The sequence below is a fragment of the Herpailurus yagouaroundi genome, unplaced genomic scaffold, assembly GCF_014898765.1.
Source record: "Herpailurus yagouaroundi ecotype Mexico unplaced genomic scaffold, PumYag 248, whole genome shotgun sequence".
Classification (NCBI taxonomy): domain Eukaryota; kingdom Metazoa; phylum Chordata; class Mammalia; order Carnivora; family Felidae; genus Herpailurus; species Herpailurus yagouaroundi.
This window is the reverse complement of record NW_024412465.1, coordinates 4,834,669-4,846,544: the sequence shown is the minus strand read 5'-3', so window position 1 is coordinate 4,846,544 and position 11,876 is coordinate 4,834,669. Positions and strand designations below refer to the sequence as shown.

Here is an 11,876-nt window from a genome sequence, read left to right as displayed (position 1 = left end):
TTCATGGCTCTCCACTGGGGCTCATTTCCAGAACCTCTCTCACGTGGCTGTTGGTGCCTCCAGGGCTGTTACGGACAGAACGCGTGCCCCCCAAAATCCATATGTAGAAGCCCTCTCCACATGCAACTGGGTGGTGCTTGGAGATGGGACTTCGGGGGGACATCAGTTTGAGAAGAGGTCATGAGGCCGGGGTCCCCATGAGGGGATTTAGACCCTGTAAAACAGGGAGAGACACCACAGGTCTTTATTGATCCAGCACATGAAGCACAGGGAGAACACGGTGACTCATGCCCAAGAGAGAGGCCACAGGAGAAACCAGCCTCGGCCCTGCCTGGACCTCAGACCGCCAGCCTCACCCCTGCCTGGATATCAAGCCCCCAGCCTCCAGCACCTCCTGGATCTCAGCCTCCCAGCCTCATCCCTGCCTGGATATCAGACCCCCCAGCCTCGGCCCCGCCTGGATCTCAGACTCCCAGCCTCAGCCCTGCCTGGATCTCAGACCCCCAGCCTCAGCCCTGTCTGAACCTCAGACCCCCAGCCTCAGCCCTGCCTGGATCTCAGACCCCCAGCCTCAGCCCTGCCTGGATCTCAGTCTCTCAGCCTCCCGGACGTGGAGAGAATAAATGCCTGTCTCTAAGGCACCCTGCATGTGGTCCACTGTTAGTGGCAACCAAAGCAAATGAATAGAACCCAATGTGTAGGTACCAGTCAAAGGAATGCCTCATGCACCCCAGACAGGCTGTGCTTACACCTGCCGGCCAATGGAAGGGCAGGGGAGTCTTCTCACTCCTGTCCTCACCCTCACAGCACCCCACAAGTAGTGGAGGACTTGTGTGCTGAACCTCTCAGGGAAACGGCAAGTGGCTCCTTTCTGAAATGTCCCTGAGCCTCAGTCATTCCGTATCCAAAGAACCTACTACCTGTTTCCATGGCCCCACTAAAATCTCACATACGTTAGAGCCCGAGTAGGGGTTCTGGTTCCTTACTTCCGTTCCCTCTAAAGGAGTATCCTTGTATCTAGGTTCTCAGAGGTCCCCTCCTGTCCCAACCATCTGCCGTTTGCCCAGAGTCTGCAGTTTCGACGAGGGTCACACGCCCAAGTAACCCCTTCCTACACAAGCCCCGGTTAAAACGCAGACACTTGAACGCCTTACCTGTGGAAACCTTTGTCCAGGTAATGAAAGGTGTGGGTTTCCCCGTTGCCTCACATGGGAACATAGCATCTGTCTCCGCGGTGACAGACACAGTCTGAGGGGATTTGGTGATAATTTGGGGCTTTTCCCCATGCGTCCAGAATTTGGATGCGGGTGGTCCTCCAGCAGAGAACAGCTTGGAGCTGGTCTGATGGAAGCTTCTGGAAGGCTGGCCAGAAGATACCACGTTGGGGACAGAGCTCCGGGTGGAGTGGACCACAGGCGTGTTCTGTGCGTTTGTTGAGGGCGGCCCCGTGGCCCGGGGAGGGTGCAATACTGGAGGTGCGGGGGGACCAAAGTCCATGTGGATGATGCTCTGGGAATGTATCCTATTGTAGGGACCTGGGTTGACTTTTTTCTCTCTTACGCCGGGGGCAGGGGATGTAGGCATCTGGGGCTTGAGAGTAACTCCCAACCGTGGGAAAGAGAGGGTCCTGTTGAAAAACAAAGGGAATCTTCCATTGGGATAAGGGGGTACGCTCGAGCTTGGAAGCTTGCCACCAGGTTCTCTTAGATCCGGGATGTTGTTATTCCCAAACACTTTGGGGTTGGCACTGAGCCGGTCCATTCCTTGGTCAGTGAACTTACTAGGAAGGCGAGGTTTGGGCTTCTGCGCTGAAACCATGGGACTTGTCGTACTTGGTAATCTCGGAGTCGTAGAGTGCTTATTTTCTGGCAAAGCCCTTGAAGGGTACGCCGTTATTTCTGGTTTGTTGGTCAAGTGACGAGGGGGCTGGACAGTTACGAAGGACCTAAAGGAGCCTTCTGTGGCCACTTGTGGTGGCCTCACCGTTCCCCTCGGTGGGATTGGTTTGGCAGGAACGCTGGCTGGCTGGTGGGAAAGTTGGACTCTCCCAGCCTTACCGTCGGGGCCACGTGGAAGACTGTTTTGGGTCTTTCCATCAAACGCCTCCTTTCCCAACTCTTGCTTTGGAGTTAAGTTAAATTTATTCTGGTTGGAAGAAGGGGTGGATAAATCATGTGGCCTCAATACATGCTGAGTTCGCCCGTTATTCACCGGGGCTGCTTTGGTTTCTGGGCTCCCCACGTAATTCAAGAAAACGTTTTCCTTGGCATCTGTTAACGGTGGTGTCCTTGAAGAAAGAGAGGTGGGCTCCGCGAAGGTCTGTGCCAAGGACTCAAGAGTGGTGGCCAGGAATGGGGATGCAGTCCCCTCCGCTGGGGCAGGAGTCGAGGCAGGGTTCCAAGGTGTGATTGCAGCTGGAGTGGTTTCACGATGATCATGAGCACCGGTGGTGGTTTCTGCCTCAGTTGAAGATGGCTCTACTTTTGTGCTCAAGAGAGGGGTTGAGAGAACTGTTTCTTCTGGTTGAAACAGTGTAGATGCTGCGGCTGACGGAGGGAACTCGGAAGGAAAACCCATATCCTCCGACCGTTTCAGAAAGGGTGAGTTTGTAAGGGTTTCCACAGAGCTGGTAACAGGTATGTCTGTCTGTGGCTTTCCAGGCCGGGCTGTCCCTGGGGGATTCCAGTGTGAGGTTCCGGGAAAGCTAGACGGAGCAGATTCCTCCTGAAAGTCTCCCACAGTGGAGACCTCAGAGCCGGAAGGTGACGCAGCATTACTCGAGGGGTCATCAGGGACTGGGCTGTCCGTTTTATGCTCATTGATGTTTGTGACACCATAATTCGTCATTCCCTTTCTGTCCGATATAGGTTTATAGGTGACTGGAATGGCCTCCTGGAGTTTATTGGGTGACAAGTGTCTTTTTGCGGTGGTTGTCTTGGAATCTTCCATGGTAGTCCTCTCACGTGGGTCCCCAGTTGTCAGAGAAATGGTTGTAGATAAGAGTGGAGTTTCTGGACTGGGGACAATGACATTTTTATGCTTGTTTTCTGGGGAAGCGCTGGGTGTCGAGGCAGACGTGGGAAAGCTCGCTGTAGAAGTGGAATGCCAATGTTTATTTGGCCTCTTCCCGTGTTTCCTTCTTGGGGTTCCTTTGGGTACTGGTTCTGCCTGCTTCTCCATTTGCACCTGCTTGGGGACCCCAACTGTGCGGCCAATCCAAGATGTCGGCACCGGCGAACTCTCCATGTGCTCTGGAACCTTCGCCTCAGGTACTTGAGTAGGTGGAGTAGAAAAAGTCTCCGTCGGGGCAAAAGTCGTGGGCGGGGTTGGTTTATGCCTGTGTCGGAATCTGTGGGCGCGTAATCTCTTCCTCCCGTTGGGTCTCTTTCGAGAAGGGTGAGTGGCCGGCCCCCAAGCCGAAGTGGCCTTTGTGGTTGGCATCGCTGCTGTTACCGTGGTGGGGTCCTTGTCAAAGAGAGCACCCAGTGTGGTGTCGCTGGGATGTTCCGAGGGAGTGATGCCATTCATCACTCCGGGGGCAGAGTCCAGCGGAGGGGTAGATTTGACTCGCTTTCCCATACTCTTAGGATCTCCGGAGTTTGTGGGGTCTCTCTGGGGCACATCTCCTTCCTGCGGTGTCTGGGAATTCTCCTCTGTGCCCTTTTCAATCAGCGGGTTTCCCTGAGTGCTTGAAGCACCTTCGACAAGCTGGGTGTTGTCTGTTTGTCTCCGTGGATGTCCTTGTCGTTGGACAGCTGGCTCCCCTAATGGGACACTATCTAATGGCTCAGATGTCCTGGAGTCATCAACCCACACGATGGGGGTTGGCGTAAAGTGATCGAAAGTCAATTCTTTCCTGTTCTCTTCATCTGGCTGTGAGTCAGCCTCCACATCTGGGTAAACGTAGGACACAGTCTCAGACTCAGCCAAGGCGATGGCACCCAGTGGAGACTCATACCCATTTGACGCAGGCTCTGGCACGGACCCAACATCTCCTGCAGGCCAGCTCTCTGTGCCTGTGTTTTCATTGGTGGGCTCTTCGTAGACCGTGTGCAGGGTCTGGAGAGTAGGAGAAGATTCATAAGGGATGGAAATCAGTACACTGGCGGTAGCCCACTTTGGGTCAACTTGAGTGGCAGTTGTATCCTCAGTCTTAGAAAAGTCATGGTCAATAAATTCTTCCAGATGCGTGCTTGTCACTTTGGGTTCAGCGACAATCACTCCATCGTGTCCACTGTCCGGTCCCATCCTGGTTGAGGACACAGTGCCGGAAACCTGATCGTCCTCACCAAATGGAAATGCATCTGCCGAGGTTTCTTCAGCACTGGTTGTGGTCCGTGCAGGACCCTCCTCCCCTACCGAGGGGGGAGGGACGGCAGGCAGAAGGGGCATCACCTCCGGACCCACGGATGGGGGAGTGGTGGTTTTAATGACCCGGGGTATTTCGGTTCCCTTAGGGAGATTTTTCCCACGTACTCTGGCTAAAATGTCTGCCCAGTGTTCTGGATTAATCTGTTTGTTTGCCATATTTATCCTTCGTCTGGACTCAAACACTCTGCGACCTTCTGCGATGTTCGTCTCTGGTTCTTTTTCAGAATTCTTCCAGGGTTTGAGTTTTCTTCGCCCTTTCTTGGTTTTCTTACCTCCAGCGACGGCATCGTCCTTTGTTTTGAGGAGCTCCTCTTGGTCCTTTGCATGCAGAAATCTCCTTGAAGTGCTCTCTCCGTCTCCTACGCCTGAACCACCTTCGTCCTCTACGACATCTCCTGGCACTCTCGAAAGAGGCTTCCCAGCTGGGTGTCTGCCTTTTTTGGATGACCGGCCAGATCCTTTCCTACTCACGGTGACCCCCACGGTAAAATGATCTGCCCCTTGCCGGTTGACAGCCACACATCTGTAGTAACCGCCATCACTGACTTGGACCTTTGGGATGGAAAGAGTTCCGTTTGCCAACACGGATGCATGTGACGTGTTAGCCAGATTGTTTATTATCCTTTTGTTTGGAAGGATCCAACTGAGCTGGGCTTCGGGTATGGCCAGCGCACTGCAAGGCAGCATCACAGGCTCCCCTACGTTCTTTGGAATTGTCAGTGTATGTCCGTCGGGAGGCTGAGTGGCAGGTGGTTGCACAAAGACCCTGTACACCATCTGGTCCATTTCATCCCTCACCTGGGCGATGCACTGGTACAAACCCGAGTCTGACTGCTCTGTTGATCTGATCCTCAGCCAGCCGCTGGTGACGATGGAGAACTTGCCATGCTGGTCCTCCATGGGTGCTTTCAGCACGGAGCCATCCGGGAGCACCCAGGAGATGGATGGACTCTCAGAAGCCTTCACGTTACAGCTTAGCTGGCACGGATCCCCTTCCAAGACGATCTGGGCTGTGTGCACTGCTCGGCTGGGTTCGATCATGACCCAGCTTCTGCTCCGAGACTGCCTGGCCTCTTTGGCGGGCATTGTTAACGAATAGTGGGAATGATAGGAGAGCAGCACCTTTCTGGCCGTACTCTGACGTCGGTTGAGTTGGATATCTATGGACGGCTGCATGACCCATTCTGGTTCTGCAAGAATGTGGGCTCTGACACCCGTGTAGTAAAGGGCATCGTCATCGGCGTCTTGCCTGTACTGGTAGCTGACCTTGGGGTCTTTGCCGAGCATGAGCTCTCGGTTTAGCCTCACAGGGACCTCACTGTAATACGCGATCAGTTTCCACAGCTTCTCATAGTTTTCCCGAGTCATGGGACACTCAAAGTCCAAAGCAACCGTTGCATTTATATCAATCTCTTGGGGATCTGTCTGGTTCAGGTGGATTTTGTACACGTCCGTTGGCTTCCTGATGTCACAGACCAAGTTCACTGTGTTCCCGTGCTCGTCGGTCATATTCAAAGAGATGTTCCACGGGGGGAATTGAAACCTCTCCAGGGACAGCTGGCCATCACCGTCTTCTTCTTGTTCCTGGTCTTCCTCACTGTTCCTGGTCATGTTCTGTCTCAGAGGGGACTCTATGGAAGGCTTGAGACAAGTAATGTCCTTCAACTTGTGAATCTCTTGCTTGTACAATCTTCGGGGACTGGAGCACGTGGCGCATAGCTGACCACCTTCATAGGCTTTGTCCTTTTTGCACTTCAGAGTCCCTAAAAGGAATCAACAAGCGTGCGGTAAGTCAGGGAACCCAAGAGCAGCATGCCTTGCACATGGCAGAGGATGAAGGCTTTCAGTGTACCTTTGTCTCCTCAGTGCGTGTGCATAATGATTCAACACTCACCCACTTCTGTGACTTCCCCAATGACTTGAAATCCATTTAGCACAGAATGTGGTACGGAACCACGGTGTTCGAACTCCCTGACAAGGAGTAATGAATGCTTTTTTTTCCAAAAGTATTTCCAAGTTATTTTTTTTAAAAAGTGACTCTGTTCACACACCCGATACAACTTACCTTCTCTGAAGGTCCAGGGGAATCTACGTAAACAAATGCAACCAACCCATGAAAAGAGTTCGAGGTGAAAGGCCCCACTTTTGCCATGAATCACATCGTATCTGTCTTTCATGATTTTTTTGTTGCCATCACTTTTCTTCTTTTTTAACGTTAATTTATTTTGAGAGAGAGAGTGAGTGGGGGAAGGGCAGAGAGACACAGAAAGAGAGAGAGAGAGAGAGAGAGAGAGAGAGAGAGAGAATCCAAAGCAGGCTCCATGCTGTCAGTGCAGAGCCTGACTCGGGGCTCAATATTGCAAGCCACGAGATCATGACCTGAGCTGAAATCAAGAGTCAGGCACTTAACCAACTGAGCCACCCAGGGGCCCCGGTAATTTGCATTTCAGGCCGTGTTTATGTTTTGGATTCACATTCTACTCTTGTCTTCCTGGACGCCAAGTGTTCCAGAATGTTGTCTGTATCTGCCTCTTTCACTGCCTTCCTCCCTCTCTGCCCATGGACTCATTCATGATGAGTGTTCCTGGACTTGGCCTAGGTGGCCTCAGCTACATGGATGGTTTTCGTACCATCCATTTTCCAATGACGGCTGCCATACGTGCTTCTCCAGTCAACACACATCGTACAAACTCCACACCGGTTTTCTACTTGACGTGCCTATTTCCAAGTCCCAAAGTCTCCCCCAGGTGACATTTATGAGACCGAACTATCTTGCTATCTGCGCACTTCTTTCCATGCCCGCTGGGAATAAACCAGTCAAAGGGCTATCATATGACTCAGAGCACGATAAACCTCCGAACTGGTTTCACGAGATCTGGTTCTGCCTCTCTGAATGCAGTTTTCCACGTGACTTTCAGAGTAAACACCTCAACATGCAGATATAATTGTGTCACTCCTTCGCCCAACACGCACAGATACAAATATATAGATACAGTGCATGCAGACACATAGAGACACATATGCACACACAAAAGATACACAGACACTCATGTAAACACATGCACACACCAAATATCCACAGACATACGTGTAGGTGCATGCACACATCACACACACACACACACGTATCTCCAGAATGGCCAAGATGGCCGTCTGTGCAGGAAAACATCATATTTTCACTTCCCTGATCCAATGTTTTGCTGGTAAAAGTCTACCCAAACTGATTTTCAACCCCCCGCCCCGTACCCGGTGGGGTTTGGGGACTATCTCCCAGCAATGAAATATGAATGGAGGTGACGTGTGTCTTTTCTAGTTAAGAGTATTAAGAAGCAAGGGGAACCTGGGTGGCTCCGTTTGTTGATCGTCCGACTTCGGCCCAGGTCATGATCTCGCGGTTCGTGGGTTCGAGCCTCGCGTCGGGCTCTGTGTTGACGGCTCGGAGCCTGGAGCCTGCTTCCAGTTCTGTGTCTCCCTCTCTCTCTGCCCCTCCCCCGCTCATCCTCTCTTTCTTCCTCCCCCTCCCCCCATCAAAATAAATAAACTTAAAAAAAATCCACTTTCTTGCAACTTCTGCACAGCCCTCCTGTTTTTTGTTCTCTGGATCAGTGCAGAACATCCCTGTCACCCATTCTCAAGAGAGATGTGTCACAGCCACTGCCAGCCTTCCCTTTTCCAAACATCTTTGAACACCTCCTCATATAACAGGAATGCAGAGAAAGTCCCACAGGTCGCCGTAACCCAGGGCTGCATGGAACCCTCCAGATATTCAGTTTAGGACAACCATAGTCAACCATATAAAACTGAATGATCATTGCCTCACAATTCCCTGAAGGAGGCAGCCATGAGAATTATGGAACCGAGGTGCCTTAGCATCCACGCTGTAACCCTTTACACGGGAAGCTTCCTGCCATGCTGATTCGGTGATGTTCTCTTCACAAGACCAAGCCATGGCACAACGCTGGACGACATAAGCTCTCCAGAAGGGTGGGCACCGTGCAGGTGGGAGCCACGTTCGCCGTGCTCTCCTCTTACCTTTGGATCTGGCGTCCCATTCCAGAAACCCCTTCATCTTGCAGTCACACGACCACGGATTCCCATGCAGGTAAAGATTCTCCAGAAGAGGCATGTTCTGAAGCATCCCCGTGGGGAGAGTCGTAATCATGTTGTCCGCTAGGTAGAGGTGTCTGATGGTGGAGAGTCTGAAATAATCCAGAAACGTGAACGTGGAGAACGTGCCAGGGTGTAGCTGCTGCAACTTGTTTCCTTCTAAGTGGAGCAGCCTTAGGGAGGTTAGGCCATTGAAAGCTTGTGGGTGGATGAATTCGATCTTGTTGTGGTCAATGTGCACCCTCGTCAAGCTCCACAGCCCCTGCAGGGTCTGAGCCGTGATCACACGCAGCTTATTGTAGCTGAACTTGAAAACCTACAAAGGCAGGGGCGGAGTGGAAAAGCCCGTTTATAATAGACAAGGCCACAGGCAGGGACAGAAACCAGAACAAAGGGCAGAGAGGTAATGACATTAAGCTGGTTTTTAACGGAAAGAAAGAACCGGCAATTTTATTCATCGTTGGGGAGCAGTATGTCATTTCCCCTTGCTCATTAACGGTCGTAGAAGCTGCAATTCCTGATGCTCGTCAAAGCCCGGGTTTACCTGGAGAGAGCTGAGGTCTCTTAAAGCCCCGTCGGGGATGCTGGGGATGTCGTTGCCATGAATCATAAGCAGCTCCAACTTGCTCAGTCCCGCAAATGAGGTTTCTGACAAAGCCTGTATACTATTAAATCTAAAAAAAAAAAAGAGAGAAGAAGAAGAGTTGGAATAAGAAACAGTGAATACTGAAGCCCCATCTGGGAAAGATTCAGCGGTCTGCCCGGGAACCATCTACCCAACGTTGAGTCTGAGGTGTACCGGGGCCATTTCCTGCTTTGTATCCTTGTCCGTTTCTAGGGTCAAAAGGAAAATGACCTAGTCTTACTGGCCCTCACTGGGTTCAGGAATATTCGCTGGATATTTTGACTAAGAATGTGCTAATGCAGCTACAGGTGATTTCAGGGACACAAGTAGGATTTAGAGTCTAAAGGGAGCTGGTCCAATGGCCCCTTGTTGGAAACGTCCAATGGAAAGTGTGCATAATGATGGATGACACATGGGTCATTGAATGCAAAGAATGAGCATCGATGCCAAGGAACAGGCAGCTTGGGAAGGAGCTTTGCATCATGTAATGACAGGAGGAGGTACTCCAGGCTAGGAAGGACCAAATTAAAGAACGAAGACTAACACCAGCACCCTGTTTCACCAGGACCAGTGGCCATTTCTGATGGATTCTCCGAATTAGTTGTAAACATTTTGGTCTCTTTTGGTTTTCGTGTCGCGTCAACATTGGTAAAGATGTTTTCTTGGCCAGTTTGAAAATTCTTCATCTCCGGGACGCCTGGGTGACTCAGTCGGTTGAGCGTCCGACTTCGGCTCAGGTCATGATCTCGCAACGTGTGGGTTCGAGCTCAGAGCCTGGAGCCGGCTTTGGATTCTGTGTCTTCCTCTCTCTCTGCCCCTCCCCTGCTCACGCTTTGCCTGTCTCTCTCTCAACAGTAAATAAACGTGACAAAATTTTTTTAAAAAAGAAAAATCTTCATTGCTACCTTACTGATGGCACAAGGGAATCCCCAGAGTCAATGCCTAGAGAAGGCATTCTAAAATGAGTGAAGAATTCTGTATTGGAGGGCAGTTGCTTTGTGCCACTGCTTCTGCTGAAATACAACACATGTAGCCTGACATTATTTATGACTTCCCCATAGCACCTAAATAAAAGGAAATAGATGTGTAAGACAGTGAAGGTGAAATGCTCATAGCTAAATACAACAGACAACACCAATTTCTTTCCTTTTTAAAAATAAGTTTTTAATGATTATTTAATTTGGGAGAGAGAGAGAGAGAGAGCATGCGAGCGGGGCAGGGGGCAGAGAGAGTGAGAGAGAGAGAAAGAATCCCCAAGCAGGCTCCGCACAGCCAACACAGGGCCCGACTTGGGGCTTGAACTCACGAACCGTGAGATCATGACTGGAGTCAAAATCAAGAGTCAGACGCTTAACTGACTGAACCACCCAGGTGCCCCATTCTTTAAATTTTTTTTTTCAACGTTTATTCATTTTTGCGACAGAGAGAGACAGAGCATGAACGGGCGAGGGGCAGAGAGAGAGGGAGACACAGAATCGGAAACAGGCTCCAGGCTCCGAGCCATCAGCCCAGAGCCCGACGCGGGGCTCGAACTCACGGACCGCGAGATCGTGACCTGGCTGAAGTCGGACGCTTAACCGACTGCGCCACCCAGGCGCCCCAGGTGCCCCATTCTTATAAACACATATGTGCCCAAACCCTGATTTCGAAGTCAAGATCTGGCTAATGACTCCTCTAAGAGCCAGCCTGAGGAAGCATCACTTTTCAGCTATAAATTCCAGGAAAAATAACCTCCAACAGCAAAACCACTCAGCTTGATCGCTTGGACGTCTACAAAGAACGACTTTAAACACTGTATTGTTTTATAAGACCAACTTAGGCAAAGGAAACACTCGATGCAATGAAATGTATCCTGTCTCGTTAGGAAAACGCAATAGGGCTTTGAAGTGATGCACGGGTAAAATACAGTAAAAAGTAATCATGGCTGCTGTTTGCATTTAACTCACAGAGTCAATGGACAATTACATAGAAAGGCTCCCCCTTCTGGATTAGACAGCATGGATATTGGACAGTGTCCAGAGAACCGTTTGGGCATCACAGCTGAGTGGGGATGTGTTAGTGGCATCCAGTGGGTAGAGACCACGGGTGCTGATGAACATCCCACAATGCACAGGATGGCCGCCCACAAAGAATGGCTCAGCCCTTAATATCAAGAGTGTTGAGATTTGGAAACTGCCCACGCGGAAGAGACGCTGCCTGTTGGTCTATCTATCCATCCACCCATTATCTATCTATGTATCTATGTATCTATCTATCTACCTACCTATCTATTCACCCATGCATCCACCCATCCATCCATCATCTATCTATCTATTCATCCATCCATTAACCCATTCACCTGTTCATCCATCATCTACCTATCCATTGATCCATCCACCCATCATTTATCTACGCACCCATCCATCCATCTGTCCATCCATCATCTACCTATCCATTGATCTATCCACCCATCATCTATTTATCCATCCGTCCATCCATCCATCCATCTGTCCATCCGTCATCCACCTATCCATTGATTATTGATCCATCCATCCATCCATCCATTCATCTTCTATCTACCAATCCATCAATCCACAGATCCATCCATTATCTATCTATCCATCTATCCATGCATCATTTATCTATATACCTATCTACTGATCCAGCAATCCATCCATCTATTGACCATGTATCATGTATCTATTATCTATCTATCTATTATCATATATATCTATATACCTATCCATCTATCCATTCATCCATCCATGTATCATCTATCTATCTATCTATCTAT

General features: G+C 50.4%; 1 protein-coding gene across 2 annotated transcripts in view; it reads right to left on the bottom strand.

The window, feature by feature from the left end:
* MXRA5 (matrix remodeling associated 5) overlaps nt 1-11,876 on the bottom strand; it is a 31,421-nt gene that overhangs the window by 13,859 nt on the left and 5,686 nt on the right. The window contains exons 3-6 of one of the 2 annotated variants that reach the window (XM_040460161.1): nt 9,023-9,152; nt 8,404-8,794; nt 2,522-6,134; nt 1,155-2,482 (exon numbers count right to left, since the gene is read on the bottom strand). In XM_040460161.1, coding sequence (XP_040316095.1) covers nt 1,155-2,482; nt 2,522-6,134; nt 8,404-8,794; nt 9,023-9,152 — 5,462 coding nt within the window. Of the gene's footprint in view, nt 1-1,154; nt 6,135-8,403; nt 8,795-9,022; nt 9,153-11,876 lie in introns of both variants that reach the window. The other variant, XM_040460160.1, reaches the window with a different exon arrangement.